Source organism: Pezoporus flaviventris, unplaced genomic scaffold (genome assembly GCF_033815535.1).
Source record: "Pezoporus flaviventris isolate CSIRO_AGI_PZ_B2104156 unplaced genomic scaffold, CSIRO_AGI_Pfla_v1 ptg000029l, whole genome shotgun sequence".
NCBI lineage: Eukaryota > Metazoa > Chordata > Aves > Psittaciformes > Psittacidae > Pezoporus > Pezoporus flaviventris.
The window spans coordinates 16,623,370-16,641,933 of NW_026892577.1; the positions used below are offsets into that span (position 1 = coordinate 16,623,370).

Here is an 18,564-nt window from a genome sequence, read left to right on the forward strand (position 1 = left end):
AGCTGGGTAGGAATCTGTACCTAACAGAAGCTTGAAATTCATCCTTACTCAATCCTGTGACCTATGGGCAGTGTGTTACGACTGCTTATATGGGGCATGCTGCTGCACAATGAACTTCAGCATCATTGTAATGATGCAAGTGGGTAACATACAGCCAGTGAGGACTGGATATAAGGTTTTAAAAGGGAGAAATAAAGTTGCTCTCTATTACCTTGTTCATCACCACTAAAAAGAAATAATGCTGTCTTGATCTGCCACTGGTGTTTTCAGAGTCTTTATTCAGCAGTTCAGGAGACATTCACCACAAAGCAGGGTCCTCCCAGGCCTGCTCTGTTCCTCTCTGATGCCATTTGCTGGTCTCATCACAGTGAGCATTTAACACGGAAACTCCCTGTCATCATTGTACAAAACAGTCTTTTGTTTATTACCTCAGCAGCTAGGCAGAGGACTGAATGTCCAAAAAAGGTCGAATGTCCCATTTCTCAGCAGTCTTTTCTTATTCCTGAGAAGCTGTGTACGTCTGGCAGGGTAAAACATGGTGTGGGGAGGGGAGCTTTCCTCCTTTTCTGTATGTGCTACCCTTGTTGGCTGAGCACAGTAGAGGCTTTCATATCCTGTCGTGGTCAGACTGGTGCCTCCCCTAGCATTCACTTACAAGAGGGAGCACATGAATCGCTCCTTCATTTCCTATCCTGGTTGCCTGTGTGGAGGCTGCATTAAATAAACTCTGGTGGTCTCACTGTCATTCCACTTACAGATGCCCTTTGCCAGAGATTCATTTCTTGTGGTTTACCAGGTAGACACTTTTACTTTTTACTCCTTGTCCCTCATCCACTAGTACCTTGACTGGACTTCACACAGTGAGTTCTGACCTGGGCCTAGAAGCACACAGGAGGAAAACTACCCTCATTCCGCATCTCCTCCGTGCTGTGTTTTCGTTGCATTGTATCTGCAGCAGATGCTGTGATGAGACACTGATGTATTCTGGCTGGCTTTTTGCCCTCAGGCTGGCCCTAAAGCATTTCACTATGATTTCCATGGCCTCATCTCTGCCAAAGCAGGGAAATGAGTTTTGTCTTTGGGTGGCCTTGGAGTGAAGCATGAAGGAACAACTCTCTGTTGTTCTTTATTATTGTTTTCCTAGGTAGAAACAGTAATCAAGCCTCTAAATTATAAATAAGCTAGCAGCTTTTACTGGCCCCTTATTCACTTGGGTTGGAGTCTTGTGACTAGTCTTTCCCTGGACTAGCACTGTAGCTGCTTTGCTGGCTAGTCAGAGCTAAGCTGCAGTCACAGCAGTGAGTCCTCTGCTCCTGTGCCATAGCTTACACATTTTTAGTGGAGTGGTGTTGCAGAATTGCTGCTGGGTCTCCTCTCTGTGTTCATGGAACTTCCTGGATGTGAGTTTTGAAAGCAACTGGATTAGTACTGATGACTCTTGGAGCAGCAGAGTTCAAGGAGGTGGAGAGCCACCCATGGACTTGCTTTTCACTATCTCTGCACCAAATCCTTATAAACATGGGCTATTTGTGGATGATGTTGCCTCAGAGGGGAGTTTGGGAACTGGGAGAAGCAGCAGCTAGTGCAGGATAGGTCCTCATAGTAACATCAGTCATGGCCCCTTTCTGCCTGTTTCTCATATATGCCCAATCATAGGGTTTGGGATTTTTTTTTACTGTCTGTACACATTAGCTTCACCCAACCCCTGTCTTTCCATTTCTCGGAGTTCAAACAGTGCACACTTGGCTTCTCCTGTATGTGTGTTTTGAAGTGGGTGGGCAAAAATTGAACCCTATACTTGTGACCCCTTGAGTAACTTGTGGGGTCAGAGCATTCTGTTCAAGTAGAGTTTGCATACACTTTTCAGAAAGACAAGATGAAGATTGCTCAAAGCTGGCTTCCAAATGGCTGATCTCTGCTGTTGGGAATAGATATATACTTCCATACTTTTGATGTAGTATCTCCAGCCTAATAACATTATGTTGGCATCAACAAGAATGGTCATTTCCATACTTTGCTTTGTAATTTGGTACCACTGGGGATTGTTGGTACTTGCCGATATACCGAATTTGTCTATGACTCTCATTTGATATCAACACTTCTCCAAGGGGTGGCCTGCTTTGGAAAATTTCTTTTTTCACCACTGACAATTGTATTCATTTCTTTTCAGATGAAAAGCCAACCCTTGTTCATGATACTTACTTACTTTGTCCTGCCCCAGTGATAGAAGATGCTGGACAGTAAGTATTGTTTCTAGCACGTGTCAAGAGAGAGTGGGCTTCTGGATGAGGGTGTCATTACTGAGGCAGGGGCTCAGAATTTTGCCCAAAGTGCTAAGCTAATAAATTTTGGTGTGTATGACAGAATTATAGCCACCCCCTTTATGCAAAATCCTCTCCTAAGATGAGCAAGCATAGCTGTATTCAACACAGTGGGTCTTTAGAACAGCTTAACCAAAGGCCTTGTTGGACCATGGACACATTATAGAACAGTGCTTTGTCCTCTGTTCCTATATCCTGTTTTTTCAGACCAAAAGGTAATTGAATTTGATTGAAAAGTGGTGCTTGATTTGATTTCTCTTGATGCTGTTGTAGATGTTGATTCCTGCATTTTGCCCTTCTCGGTCTAGTGTTGGTATTTTCCAGCTGTTTTAATTGTGCAGACTCCTGGGAGACATGGCACAAGGCTCTACCTTCCCCCTGAGTGATCCTGTGGGTGCTTAAATACCATACTGGGGGTGAGGGAGAATGCCTCCTTCCCTTTTCCTATTCATGGGTGAGGGAAAGTTGTTTGTTGAGGGTTTGGGGTGTTTTTATGGGCTTTTTTGTCTTGTGGTTTGAGGTTGGGTATTTTTTCATTTGTTTGGGTTTTTTTGGTGTTGTTTTGTGTTTTCTTGTTTTGTTTTTTCTCAAACCATTTCTTTGATATGGGAGAATGGCTAGGGCCAGATTTCTCTTTAATTTCACTGTCATTTCAGTGTTATTACCCTAGACCTCAGTGTGGGTATTCTGGATTTGTTTGTATATAAAATAAACACATTCTGGTTCTTAAAGCTGCAGAAAGAGTTTAAAAAAAAAATAAAGTCTTAGTTTCTTGTGCTCTCTGGGGTACCATTGTAAATGTCCGAGACATGTTATGACCTGTTGTCCTACTGCCCTTTGCCCCAGGTGGGGTGGAGGTTTTTTAATGGAGAGCATATGCCCCAACTTAGTTAAGGCAACATAAAAAGGATAGCTCCTGGGCAAGCAGAAACACAAATGCAGGTGAGCACCTGAAGCCATGAAAATGCTTTGACTCAGCAGGACATGCTGTCCATGCGTGCTCATGAACCAGTGGTTAAACCACAGCCAGAATAAAGGTAACAGTAGGTATAAATATGACACTAAAAATAAATGTATCTGTTTTGTGTTTTAGGGTGGTTTTCTTACAAGTCAGCATGAACAACGGGCTAACGTTCATCTCCAGCTCTGTCAGCATCACCAGCACACAGTGTGTAAGTAATTGCAGTGGGGCTTGACAGAGAAACCATGAGAACTTGCAATGAGGCAGTGGTTCTTCAGGCAAAGCCTCCTTGAGTGAGCATGAGTTCTCTACAGCTACTGCATCACAGTTATTGACTGGATCCCAGCAGTTGTTTGGAAAATAACCAGGGATAGTTAAGTTTAAATTGTTATTGTTGATGGATAGATCATGATAGGTTTACTGAATAAAATAGTACAACAAAAGGCACCCTTCCCATTCCTAGCTCAGGAAAGAGGGATCCTCAAGACTAGGTACTGAGTAGAAGGGAATCTGAGAAAATGAGGGAAGGAACAGGGTGTTGCTTCCAGATGCTGAACTTTGGGCTCCATTATGGGATCTGGGGTCAAAGGTGCAACTGTCAGGACTTGGATCTGGAAGGGACCCAGCATTGAAGGTGCTCTGAATTTACGTGGTTATTTTTGGTTGGAGCTTACAGCATTTGTTTCTAGACCACCACAATTTGCCTTTGCTAGTTCACGATTTACTAAGGTGTTTTTACCATTTTAGTGGCAGAGGCTGGTTGCTATTCTCTTGATGTCATGAGAGGTGACCAGAAAGATATGGCAGCTTCAGAGCTGGGTGAGCTTCTTCATAAAAGGCCACTGCTCAGCCCAGCCAAGGGCAAATGCGCTGCTGCAGGACAGCAATGGCTTTGATATAAGCATCTCCTGGTCAGAAAGACCAGGCAGAGTGTTAGGGGCCAACAGCTGGAAGTGATTACCTGTATTAAAAATATGACTTTAGAATCAATCAAAATGAAGACATCAATTACGAGATAAGCAGTAGGCCTCCTGGTTTTGGAGTGAAAATATGCAGCACCTGTAGCTGATGCAAGCAAGAGCAGTAGCGAACGATGTGGCCTTGTACTTGTGGAATAAGCCAAGCTGGCTGAAATACCTGATAGAAAGCACTTTGTATCAGAGTTGAGCTTTATTGTTACTAGCGTCAAAAGTTCTTTCATAGCCTAGGCCAAATGCTGTCATATTGGTTTGTAATCATTGTTGGTCTTTTTGACAGCTGCAGAAAACAAGGGTAGGAATGTGCACAGAGGCAGTGACTGGAACTTGCAAATTTAATTTTCTGATGTTTTCAGCAATGAAGCTGGGAAATCTCACACCACATTGCTGGGACAGGCTGGGGTGCAGGAACTCAGAACGTAGCAGAGATACGTTTGCTGCTTCACCTGATTTTTATTTTTCTGAAACTTTCCCCCAAATTTTCTACCCCAAAGACTGATATTTTCACATTTTATTCCCCTTGTCAAACACAAGTATTAACTGGTTCAATTAGTCACCCATATGTAGCTTATTTCTGATGAGCACCAAAGTTTTAGCCATAGCTGGGATTCCCACAGGCCAGAGCATGGTTGGAGGAAGCGTTCCTTTCAGTAGCCTTAGGATAAAGAGAGGAATCCAATCTCCAGTCCTGTCAATCTGACAGCTTTTGACCAGCATCGTGCAGATTGAATGTGAAGGAGGCAGAAAGCCTGATTCTCAGTTGGTACAAAAAGGCTGTCTCAGTCCAGTTACATCCCATAAACAGGGAGGTTGGCAGTTCAGTTTCCAACTTTGTCTTAATTTCATGCATTTAACTCTTCTTGTTTTAGAGACTCCCTCCATTTCCTTTCCTCTCCTGTTTCCTTTTCTGTGAGTGGCAGTCAGCTGGCCTGCTCAGCTCTCCTCCCCTGCTGGCCCTTCTGTCCTTTCTGTACAGTAAGTATCTTCACTTTACTCCTAAAGCCTCTCTGGGATCCCCATCCTTATTTCTGTTCAGCTCCATGAAGTCTGCTATTTCTTTTTCCAAGTCCAACTTCACTACGATGCTTTGTATATTTAATCATTAAAAGAGGACACTTTAGCTCTTTGATGCCAGCAGCTTCAGAGCTGCAGCGGGCAAATGTCTCAGCAATTTATATGAGCACTTAGCATGGGAAAAGTGAACCTGGAAGGAAAGGCTACAGAACAGGTGAGGTGTGTTTGGAGTAACAGTAGCAGTGGTATGTGCATCTGTTGCTCATGCACTGCATTGCTGCTGTGCTTGGATTTGATTTTGAGTGCATCAATACCTCTTGAAGTCATATTTGGCTTTTACTCATCTTTTTCTCAGCAAACTGACTTTGATGGGAATTCATGCCTTTCAAATCTGCTTTCCAAGTGTATTTAGTGCCACATGGGTCCATAAGAGGGCCAGAGAGGGGGGCTGCAGCACTGAACTGCAGCTGGATAGTGTGTTATCTAACAAGTGAATCTCATGGACTTTATCCTCCATAAGTCTTCTTTGGAATTTGCATTTTTTCCCATTTATCTTCCCATCTGCCCTTCTTTGAAGATCTCTTACAGCTTCCTGTTTAGCCAATTCTGATTCCCTCAGCCTGATTCACAGACCTTTTTTCAAGCTTTTTGCACATCCTCTTAATCCCAGGCTCTCCTCTAGTTTGCTGCCAAGTTCTGATTATTCTCTGCTACCTCTGTTGCTAGTGAACTGAACCTGTTGTCAACCTCAGAAAATCTACCATTGAAGAGGTTTCTTTTCCCAGTATAAAAGAAAAGGCTAGAGCATGAGAGCTAATCTTAACCTCATCAAAGAGCCCAGTGCAGTCTAAGGAGACAGCATGTCCCAGCATGCCACCGCAACAAATGTTTAATTTCCAAAAAGCCATGTGCTCTGTGTACTCTGCAGCGGCCAAGCAGCATATGAAGACCTGCTTCTCTGTCATCACAGTAATACACAGAGTTAATAACTCTTCTGAACACACTGACATGAAATGCTCTGAGTGCAAAGGATCTATTAAGATTTCCTCAGGAAAATCGAAGCTGTGATTCTCTTTGGTTGCCTGACTGCTCTGAAAAGCTAATTTCAAGTGTTAACATTTGACTTTATTTTAGATTCTAGTAATTTTAAAGAAAATTAACTTTGATTTTGAATGCAAACCCTTGGCTATCCAGCCATAAAGTCTCACTATTCTCTGCAGAGAAACAGATAGAATATAAGAATCAAAAATACCTAAGATCATGATGACAGAATCTCATTAAAAATAGTTAAACCAGCTATAGGAAGTGTACCAACAACCAGCAGCATGAAGGACTAGTTTGCAGACATTCAAGGCGAGGCTGGATGTGGTTCTGAGCAACCTGATATAGTTGAAGATGCCCCTGCTCATTGCAGGGGTGTTGGACTAGATGACCTTTGAAGGTCCCTTCCACCCCAAACTATTTGATGGTTCTATAATCACTCAGGTTGGGATTATGTATGCGGTTTGAGTCAAGATGCAGTACAGGCAGGCTTGGGAGCTGACGAGGCTGAGTAAATTGTGTTTGTGATGCTGACCCATAAAGTCTTAGACCAAATATTCCTATTCTTTGAATATCAGCATTTACATACTGTACATCTCTGATGATGCAAGATGACTCTGCACACCTGAGAAAGTCTGTGGTCATGTCGTTTGCAATGCCCCCTTTGAGAGTACTAAGGGACTTGTCAGCACAGATTCGGGAATGGTTTTTATGCAAGTTAACACACTTTAATGCAGTGGGCTAGAAGTATACCATAAACTCATATATTCATGATACCTATACACATCACAAACAGGAGGTGCATCCCTGCATCATGACTTCAAATAGAGATTTGTCATACCAAATGTTGATGTGACCCTAATGATAATAGCAACTGAGTGCACAATCTACCCAAGACCTCACAGTAAGGGAAACTTGGTTCCTTTTGCCCAGTCTGAATGTGTAACTTAAGGACTCCTGCCTTGTTTGTGACATGCCCACATAACTTGGAAGTAATCATCTGTTTGCAGCTGACTGGAACCATCCTTTTCATTGTTCTCCTGGTTCTCTTTCTGCTGCTGGCTCTGGCTCTTCTGTGGTGGTTCTGGCCCCTTTGCTGCACAGTGGTAAGTACAGGATTTTATTCTTTTGACTTGGTTTCATCTCTTTTTGAAACCACAGAATTGGAAGTTGTTGGAGTGGATGGGTAACTTTAAGAAAAAATACTGCCAGGCTTGTACAGTGCTGATTCAGCAGGCTGTTAAATGCGCTTGTTAAGTCACTCTGGTCTGGGGTTTTGAATGTTGTAAAGTCTATGTGATTTTGACACTGAATAAGTTTAAATGAGCTTGTGGACATAGCCAAAGTTTTTGTCAGAGCTGCAGATTCTGCATGAATATCTTGCACTAGTTTGGTGGTTGTATAATGCTTTTAAGGCAGAACTACCAGAATAATAAGCTGTATTATGAGTTACTTAATAGAGCACTTCTTGACTACTCAGTTCAATGTGATGGATTAACTTCTCATCTACATTTATTTTGGGCCTGCTGATTGATCTGGGCAGCCCATCTTTGATAGCAGCAGAAGAGCAGAGAAGACATAGCATTGCGATGATGAACCCTATCATTATCTCAGATTTCTTCCATTGTTTATATATTCTAGGTGATCAAGGAGCCACCACCACCACCACCTCCAGAGCCTGTAAGTACGCTACTTTTGAGCTATTGCGCTGTCTGCAGCCACTATAGTGTAGTGTGCTGCCCAGGAATGTCAGTCCTGTAGGTGTCTTAATGACACCTTGAAGGCTGTGAGAGGAAGTCACTTTGGTCAGGACAGCTATTTCTGTTTTCTGGCTGCTTTATATACATACAGTAAGGGTATTTCCATCCACAGAGAAAATAGCTGCATAACTCAGAAGTCCATAGACTGAGAGTTCCCATGGTATTTTGTTCCTTCTGCTGCACATAAAAGAGGTGTGTGAGCAAGTCTTTGCTTCTAAAGCTGTGCTGAAAGCTGTCCCTCCTCCAGCAAAGCTGCTGTTGCTCTGAGCGGGAGTTTAGCCCAGCTTTGCAGTACGAAACAAAGTTTGGCAGCTGAAAGAAAGGACAGTGAAGGCCACATTCTTGTGGCTTTTTTACAGGAGAGGGAGACAAGAGCCTGCCCCAGCTGTGGTTTTGCTGCACAGTGACCTTTTAAAGGACGTTTAGCCTTTCTCCATTTAGACTGTGAGCTATTTGAGGCATGGTTGTAGTTGGCTCTTTTTGGGACAATAACTGATGCTGACCCATCTGGCTCTTAGCTTAATTTCACTGTACTAATTTCATTAAAATAATAGTAATAAATAAAAGTACCTCCAGAGAAAACTCATGCCTTCCTTTATTTCTTTCATAGGCATAGACAGTTAAATGATGGAAAAATACTTGCCTAACCCACAAGAGAAGCTTACAGTTCGCTGCTAACTTGCTGTAACTTGGCATGAATATGAGGAAGCAACCACAGCTGCTGTTTTGAGGTTGCAGAGGCCACCATAACTGTGTATGTGATCCTGTTGCTTGTCCTGGGCAGCAGCACTGTGACAACTTAACTTTAAAATACACACCAGAAGTCATGCTGGTTCTAGGGTGATTAGTGTTGTTGTGAAGCATGCAATTGCAGCTAAGCTGTGTTTGAAGCAGGTTTTAGAGAGCACTGCACCCCTGCAGCAGAGTTCCCAGATGCTTTGAGGTTATTCTGATCTGCAGAGATTTTAGATGTAATCAGAGACTGTGAGCTGATGTTAGGTGTCCAGGAATAACACAGAATACAGATGTTATCCATTCCTTTACTTGGGATTACTTGTCTTGATATCCAGTGTGGAGTGTGGGCTTGTTATACTTAGCACTAGTCTTCCTAGGTATAGTGAGTTGCCTTTAGCTGATACATCTAGTATTGCTGCTGCTAAACTGAATATAGTTATCTAAAACTTGTTCTAAACCACAAGCATTAGATCCCCATTACTATTCAAAATATATGTGGTAGCTGTTTATGTTGCTTTGCTATGTGTTCAGTGTAGGGGGTATTTGGTATAACAAAGGTTGTTAAGACATGAACACATGAAATCTCTGCTACATCACATGTAAGAGCCAGTGTATTTTATATTACACTCAAGTTCACAATGAAATTAAATATCAATGAGTTAAAACTATTGATGTATTTCACTGGGTACTGGTTTAGTTGTCCACGAAGTGGGATAAAATTTGTTTGTTAAAAAAACCACAACAAAACCAAACCAACAAAACCCAACACCAAATCCCAGTGCCTTCCTTGTATGTTTGTTTCCCTGATTTAGGATAAAACAAACAAACAGCAACAAAAAAAAAAGCCAGAAAAAAAAAAACACCAGCACCAAAGACCCCACCAACTGATTCCTCCACCCCACCCCACAAATGAAACCAAAACAACCCCCTCTTACTGGTTAATGAAGATGTCAACTCTAGTCTTGCCTGGCCATACTAAAGCATTTGTTGGAGGAACTAACTCATGTACCATAGCTGAGAGATCAGATGTCACTGAATAACTGATGGAAATAACCTTTCTCAGAGGCATAACCTAAAAGTTAAATACGAACAAACAAAAATAACAGCATGTTTAAAAAAAAAAATTGTTGGCTTTTGGACTCTCAATTCCTTTTGCATTCCAATAGAATCATGTGGGACAATTCTGAGAAAATGTCACCTAGTAATGTGACAATAACTTGTGTCATTCTCTAGTATCTGGATTTCACTTGATAATTTAATTTAAATTTCTTTTAGTAAAAAACTATGTCTAGACAGTTTCTTAGAAACATGCTTGTACTGATGAAAATGAGCAAGAAGCACTGCAGGGCCAGCCCAAGAGCAGTGTGCACATCTGCATGTCAGCATGAAATGTATTTATTTGTGTTTATGTAGGGAAGGAATATGGTACCTTAGGAGGCTTGTTGAGCCCTTTCCTTGGTTATAGGTGTCATGGTGTGACTTTCAGCTGCCTCAACTCAGTGTAATGATAGGGAGTCTGAGAAATCCCAGTGACTTCTGTCAGCTGATGATGGGAACAGAAGTGTTCCCAGGGTTGTTGAACCAGAAACATTCGCCAGCTTTTAGTTAAGCAAGAACAGAACAGTGAACCTGAAGTAAATGCCTGATTCAGACTCTCCCACGTTCCAGAAAAATAATCTGCAGTCTTTATAAGTGCAGGTCAGAAACTCTGGATCTGAGCTTCCTGATAGTTTGGAGATTCTCCAGTCCCAGTCCTGGTTCCAAACTGTACAGCTTGAGCCAGACTGTACAAAGCAGCACAGAATAACTAGTTACAGCTGCCATGAGAAAATGGTCTGATGCCCATGTTAGAAAACTCACAGTAGTAGCTTTTTTCCCTGTTAGATGACATTAAGTTCTAAAAATGCAATTAACAAATGATTTCTTTAGGCCAACCGATTGCTGCACTTTCTGCATAGCAATAGCGGTAAGCCAGTATAACATACGATTCATTTTCACTTTGCCTTCCCTTAAAAATCAGTTATGATTTTGAAGCTCAATGCATATTTGGCTGCATAAAAACTGCCTGGAGAGAGGAACAGGCGATCCTCTTTGGCTTCCCTGGTTAAAATTGCAGCTGCAGAGACAAAAAACTCTTGTTTTTTGTCAGCAAATAAGAAGTATAACACACAAAGCCAGATATCCAAGGGCTGGACCATAGGATGTTCAGTTGTTTACCATAGTTTATGCTGTTTGTGTGAGAACAGAAGTAATAGCTCCCTGGCTTTCCCATAGGAATCTGACGATGAAGATGGATTGCCAAAGAAAAAGTGGCCAACCGTGGACGCATCTTATTATGGAGGTCGAGGTGTTGGTGGGATTAAGAGGATGGAGGTATTTGGCTTGTTCTTTAGTGTTGTAAAAATCAGCATGTTTAGTTATAAATTATAACAATCTGGTTTTATGTGTTTTGTTGTTTTTTTTTTAAAGCTACCTTGATGGGCTAGAGACTGGGATTTAATTAGGGCTTGTCCAGCTGATTGCACCTGCTGTCCTAGTAATAGAGACCAAGCTGCCGTTATTTGCCTGAATAATTAAATGAACCTAGCATTATGAGCTAGAGAAAATTTGCAGGTTAAGAAGTGAGATAAGCACCAAAAGAAGTTTTAAATTAATGAATCAACCCTTCAGTGCAGTTGGGTTCAATTCTTTTGTTTCAGGCAGAGTTACACACTGGTTTTGAGGATTTGAGGGTACAATCTATGCTGTGCCTGACTGGCTGGGGGCAGTTAACTTGGGGAATTTAAGCTAGGGTGTTGTATTTTTTTTCTCTTCAGCCCACCCATATTATTCTTTTGGGTTTGTTTTTGGGTGGGGTTTGTTGTTTTTCCTTTTTGGGGGGGGGGTGTTTTGGTTGTTTTTTTTTTTTCTGGTTGGTTGTTTTGGGGTTTTTTTTTTTTGGTTTTGTTTTTTGTTTGTTTGTTTGGTCTTGGGGTTTTTGGTTTGTTGATTGGTTGGGTTTTTTTAGTTAAGTATTAACTCCTAATGCACAAAACCACATGTGCTGAAATTGGCCAATGAATCAAATCCTGCCCTGGGATTCATGCACAAGCCAGTCTTAGTGTGTAAAGTGAGGTGTTACTCTGAAAGGAATTTGCCTTGTGTCCTGTTTTGTGGCATGTATGTTTCAGGGAATCAGTGGATAATGCTGTGATCAGCTACTAATTCCTGTAAATAACCATGTTAGTGAAATCAACTCAATATTCCTAACCATGAATAATATAAGGCAGGGAATTATCACTCACCAATATCAGCTGAGGGCCTGATAATGACTTTTAGGGATGTCACACCAGAAACTTCCACTAGATTTAATTGGTAGTTAAGGGAGGTGGTCTAACAAAAGTCAGCCAAGGATCTGGACCAAGCTAGGACTAACAGAATGAAAGCAGTGGCTTCACAGCAAGTCCCTGCAAGTGTGCCATTGAAGTATTGCATCTTAATATGCTTGACTATTTTCCTAGAATTTTATCATTGATGCTGAGTAACACTATATTGCCCTTGAATGCAGGGTCACATTTCTGTTTGAGGTAAATCAGACAGCAAAATCAGAATTTCAGCTTGAAATAAGTAGTGTGCATCATGTAAAGTTAAGGTTACTGACCTGTTTTGTGACTGTACAAGGTCATCTTTGGAAGAGCCATACAGGTTTGAGGGCTGATGCTGTTAAACCATTCACATACTTGTTCAATTGACTCTTTTTCACTATTTGAACTGAACAACAGAGCTGTTTAATGCTGCCTGTAAAGACTGCCTGCTTTCAGCTGGAGCTGCTGTCTGCTTTTTGCATGAGGCAATGGGAAGCATTGTACGCCTGTGTCCTAGCAGAGCTGGGCAGAGTGCTTCAGATTGCTCTTGGAAATGGGTTAATCTGCACTGGGTGCTGTGAATTCCCACAACAAATTAGGTTACTGGATGGTACAAAAGATAATAGTTCAAGCAGTTTTTGAGTGAGGCTATTTGTCTCTTAAATGTGCATTTCTGATTACAGTGAAAGCTCGGTGCCTTCATAAAATGGGCTACATATCTGGTGGCATTGGGTCATCTGATAGGAACTAATGTCTGTGAAAGCCACCTGCTGGTGGGGACTGCTGAAGAATATCGACTTACAGTGTGTTCTCCTGACTTCAGGTGCGATGGGGAGACAAGGGGTCAACAGAGGAAGGAGCAAAATTGGAGAAGCCCAAAAATGCTATTATTAAATTGCCAGAACAGGAGTATGAGCCATGGGAACCCAAGCCGAAGAAGCCCCATGTGAGAAAACCACCTTCCCAGCGGAAATGGTACACTCCAATCAAGGTAGCACGTCTGCCCCTCAGTTTTACCAAGTCTCTTCTGTTGTGTATTTTGCTACATCCTGCTTCCTTAGTGCAGCCCTTCTTACAGTGGAGCTGGGGAGAGCCTATTTAGAAAAAAGGCCTGTAACCATTACCCTTGTACCCTTGCTCATTTTTTGGAAAATGCATTTCACCTGGCAATGTGGTGCAATAGCTTTTTGAGGAAAACTGGCAGGCATGAGTAGACATCTTCCCTCCCTCAGCTCATTTCTTCTTTTCAGGCATTTTTTGCATAGCCTTGATTATAACAGCAGACATCTCAACTCTTAAGAAGGCCAGATGATTTTTAATGCTGTCTCAAGGCAATATACAAGGAGGATCACATAAAGTGCACCGTCCCTTTTTTGACTGCACTGTGGCGAAGGCCTTTGGTTGGGATTCAGCTGTTTCCCTCTAGTTCAGCCACAAGATGTAGTTTCTGATTTTAGGCAAGTCGCTCAGTCTTCCCACACTTTCATACCCATTTGTCCCATATCATTATAGTATCTGATATCTCCCTGTCTTTTAATGTATGTATCCTCACACAACCCTTATGGCAGAGCAGAGCACAGCTATTCTCTCCACTTACAGAGAAGGAAGCTGGAGAGCTAGCACAAGCCAAGGGAGCAGCATACCATGTTCATCCCAGAAACCTGTGGCTATGTCCCAAACCAGTGCTTTGTGAGATGAGGTCTCCCCTCCCCACCATGCTCACAGATGAGTTTAACAGTGCTTGAATTCATTGTCTGGAAAGTATCTGTGATTTTATTTTTTCTTTTAAAGCCTGCCTAGGTAGGTAGTTTAGTGGCTGTTTATCCATGCTGCAGCTCACCTCCCATCAGCACAGTACTTCTGTGGTTCTGCCTTTTGTTAACGTAACACCTGTCTAATTGTGCATTTTACAGGAGTTGTTCACATTAAACTACAGTCATCCTCAGTGAGTATGACTCACCGAGGACTGAGGCAGGCTGAATTTGGCCCATTGCATATTGGGTACACGTTACCCCACTGAGGTCTCTTTTCTGGCTGTCCAGATAAGCAATATACAGAGGGCAAGGGCACAGGAGCAATGTTTGTGCAGACAGTTTTATACAGAAAAGCTGAATCAACTTCCTGTAGTTTAATCTCATGCTGTTTTCCAAAATTTCTTGATCACATTACTTTTATTTTTATATATATATTCCAGGGCAAACTTGATGCACTGTGGGCTTTGGTTCGACGAGGCTATGATCAAGTCTCTCTTATGAGACCGCAACCAGGGGACAAGGTAAGGTGTTGCAAACACGTTGGCATGTCACTTCTCTGTTTGCAGCGGCAATGCTCTTCCCTTCCAGCCACCTTTCTAGGTTCAAAATGAGCTAAAATGTTTGCTGTGGCATCTATTTTAAAATATTGCCCCAAAAGGTCAACAGCAATGTGTTCACTGTGATGAGCTGAGCAGGCTGAGGAAGAAGTCGGCCAGCCACAGTAGTATATGAGACCTTTTTCAGCCATGTTAGTTATTAGCCTTTTTTTTTTTTCCTGGGCACACACGTTGAAGTCAAAGGAGATACGTTCTTTGAGACTGTTCATTTAGAATTTAATATGCAGTAGTCATTTTACAACAGTAATTATCCTTCCTACCCAACTTCATTAAAATGCTTCTCAGATTTAATAATAGAGTTAAGTGAATAATAAAAGAAATCATGAATTCATGGGGAAACGTGCAGGTGATGTAGAAACAAATCATCAAAGTTAATGGAGAAAAATTTTTTTGTAAAATTCTGTGCAAAGACACATTTCTTGGTCATATCCTGTATGTAGACAGAGAGTATCTCCTGCCTTGATAAAGTCTATTAGCCAAACACTGATCAGAAGTAGATTCTTCCTGGAAGGAAGCCAGAAGTATGTGCCTTTCGGAGATGTGGAGATGTCTGTGTGCTCCCCCTGGGTCACTTGTGATAGCTTAGCTGAGAGCTCTCACAATTTCCCTGTGAGAGCCCAGCACCATTATGGTTCTATCTGTCTTGTTACTCTGAGGCGAAAACTCTCTTAAGAATTGAGCCCTGCTGCTTTGGGCTGTTTCACCTGAAGGTGTGATTTGGCTTTCCGCAGTGCCACCGTGAAATGTGAGGACTGAACAGGAATGACAGCACCTTTGTCCCCACTGTGGCCCTTCTCTGGCCAGAGTCCATATATTTCATCACCTTTGCTCTCAAGGGGAAGTGGCTACAGAGTTAACAGCAGGGGCCACTAAGTGCTGTTGTGAGGTAGGAGTGGTGCAGAGGCCCTTGTGTGGGGTTGTTTTCCTGGGTGACCTTCACATCTAATAATGGACTTTAAAAGTATCCCGAATTTGCATCATCTAGGGCAAATAAGTTGTACTGCTGTGGTTTATGGCAAAATACCATTGTGACACTTGTCTGGTTATTAACCAAACATACAGCTTCAGTATTTCAAATTTAGTTTCTTTCATTTTTCTTTTGGTGCGTGAGGAAACTAAGAGACCAAACTCAGCTTCCTGTGCTACTTTCTAAAATGGTTTTAACTGTTTCACTAAGCTGCATTTTTCAAAGCAGCTGTGCTCAAAACACCTTATTTACTTTTTAAGCACGATCTGGAGCTTCTGAATAGGCTCTTTAGGCCCAGCTGTATTTTGATAGCACTAGCATTGTATAGTATGAATCTATCCTCTGCCTTTCACTCCCTTGGTTGGTACATTTCTGTCAGTGCAGAGTACAACAGTGCCTCTGTTAGCCTGCGCAGTCAAGAAACATGCAGGGGGCTGGCTCCAAACAGGGATCCTTAGTTCCTTGCCTTCCAGCTTTTCTATGGGGAGGAGAAGGGGCTCAAAAGAGTCAATGTAAAACAGAATGAGCCGAAGGATTATTGTATCAGCGAGAACATTAGAAAAATCAAATGTACATCTGGGAAATAGGGTGGAAAGAATTCTATTGAGCCAGATTCAGTGGAAGAATAGGATCATCTCTGTTCCCTGGCCTGTGAAATTAACTAAAGCTGAAGAATACTGAACATGAAAAAAGAAAATGACTGGAAATCTCTCTGCTGTTTTAAAAAGAGACATCACAGGTCTGTATTTCATGGGGAAAGTGAGCACAGAAAAGACCAAGATTATTATTTATTGTTTGGTTTACTTTTCTAGTAAAAAAAACTCAGTGGAGAATTGGATTCTTGTAAGTTAGGCTTTTTTTGGGGGGAAGGGGTGTATAAATATACATTATGTACACATAAGTATATATGAGTATACATACACACATGCACACACTGTGTCTGAAAAATAGGGAGATCAAGCCAGTGTTATGAGTAACCAACAGCGTGGAGAGCCTGGAGCTATGGCTGTGCAGAGCTGGAGGAGCCTGGCAGTCCCAAGAGCAAGCCCACTGCTCCATTTGATCCAGGCCAGGCAGGGACAAGGTCACTTTTCCACAGAGTGGTGACTGCAGTCAAAGGGTTTTGGTTTACTGTTGGGTAGACATGAAAGTCCAGCTTGACATGCCTCTGTGCATGGCATTCTTTCAGACTGTACCATCCAGAGGCCAGTGATCTTGGAGAGAGGGATTGTGATTGCCTCCTTCCTCTGATATTCTCACACCACAGGAACTGGGCTGCTGGTAGCAAGGGGTTATGGCCTCCCTGCAGAGCTGGCCGAGGCTACCGAGAGTTTTCCTGCCCTGCCTCATGCTTCTACAGACTTACCAAGAAAATGATCTTGGGATGGACGACCCATCAGTATTAGGCAGGATTGTACTAATAGGACTGGCTGTGAAAATCACAGGCGCTTTTTGGAACTGTGATTTAAAGAAAATCAGCCAAGCACAAGCTCTGATGCCCCTTCTCCTGGGAGCTATGCCCACGGTGTTTGGCTTGGCTCTGCAAACAGCTCCTCCTCTTGGTCTCCATCCAAGATCATGTCACTGCACCACTGCTGAAAGTGGTTATTAGTTTGACAAGTACCTCAGTAAAGAGTCACAGGACCCTATCACTCAAATTCTGCAGGTCACCCCTAGCAGAAGCTTTTGTTGCACTAGGATGGGACAGCAAGGGATAAACACCCTTAGCTCTACCCCATCATTAGCAGATAGGCTGCTATTTGTGGGTTGGCTTTTTGCTGAGCTGTCAGAAAACATCAGCAGAGGAGCAAAAAATTGAAAAAGGGCTAGCAGCTCTGTTTTGGAGTGATGGGCTTTCTTCCTTGCAGTAATATATGAAGGTGAAGACTTCACAGACATTTGGGCTACTGCTGCAGTGATGGATCCCTTAGAGAAAGATTGCTATTCTTCCCTTCCTCCCCCAGAAATTCAGGGCTTACAGGACCGGCAGTCACTTTTTGGCCCAAGAAAAGGATTGACAGCTCTGAGGTAGGAACACTGCTCATCCAGCAACAGGAAGAGTGTCAGAGTGGCCACGTGGCGTGGTGAGCTGTGTGTTGCTCGGGATGCTCAGGCTGCCTTGAGGACTTCCCATCACTGTGTTGGTGTCCTCCTGAGCTTGATTCTAAGCTTGCAGGGGGCTGCCATGAAGATTGGAGTTTGTGAAATATTAATGGTTGGCTATCTTGAAGTATCTCATAGAAACCACAGTAGCTGGTGGGACAGGTTGTCTCTGCAGTAGCCTCTGCAAAAAAAAAGAACTTTCAAGTTTTCCCCCTTGGCTTCATGGATCAAAAGCAGTGGTGTTATGAACACCAGCAAGTAAACATTAAAAGCCCCAATATGTGCAGAGAGGAAGGCGAGATGCTTCTTTCAAATGGTCTCCTTAGTTGCTGTTTTCAGCAAATCTATTCCATTTTGCATTTCAGCACATATTGTCACAGGAATTTCTGAGGCTTGGTTTACCGAAAACCTCATTGAAAAAGAGACGACATTTTTCCCCACAGGCAGAATTGCTCTTGTTTACTTTAAATCTTTAGAAAGTGATCTCATATTTGTCGCTGAAAACTACCTGCAACAGAGAACATAGCCTGGATTTTACTGTCACCATCACCTTTCTGTACTCATGGGACTTCACTTAGAAAAAAACAATACTTTAGCAGTACTACCCTGTGGTTTGCACATGCAAAATCTTTCCCTTGGGAAGGACAGTAGAAGCAGGCTGTTGCACAAACATCTGAAAGCCTTTTTGCCTTCTTTCTTCCATAAAACTGAAGGTAAAAAGGCTGTTGTGCAATCAGAAAGTTTACAAACTATGAGCTGCTGGTCATTTTGGAAGCTGGGACTTCTGGGTCCGTTCAAGTTCTCACTATTGAGTTACTGTGGGACTTTGAACAAGGCACAGCAGCTAGAATTATAAACACTTGCCTCTGAAATGAGAACGGGAGTTCCTTGTGTTCCTTATTCTGTGTGTCCCTTGGAAAGTGATCACTCTTAAGCTGAAGTTAAAGCTCAGGTCTGATTACCCTCAAAT

General features: G+C 42.5%; 1 protein-coding gene across 1 annotated transcript in view; it reads left to right on the top strand.

Moving 5' to 3' along the window:
- ANTXRL (ANTXR like) overlaps positions 1–18,564 on the top strand; it is a 57,286-nt gene that overhangs the window by 22,947 nt on the left and 15,775 nt on the right. The window contains exons 11-17 of the mRNA XM_061459270.1: positions 2,171–2,240; positions 3,415–3,493; positions 7,325–7,420; positions 7,956–7,994; positions 11,084–11,182; positions 12,977–13,144; positions 14,348–14,428. Coding sequence (XP_061315254.1) covers positions 2,171–2,240; positions 3,415–3,493; positions 7,325–7,420; positions 7,956–7,994; positions 11,084–11,182; positions 12,977–13,144; positions 14,348–14,428 — 632 coding nt within the window. The remainder of the gene's footprint in view (positions 1–2,170; positions 2,241–3,414; positions 3,494–7,324; positions 7,421–7,955; positions 7,995–11,083; positions 11,183–12,976; positions 13,145–14,347; positions 14,429–18,564) is intronic.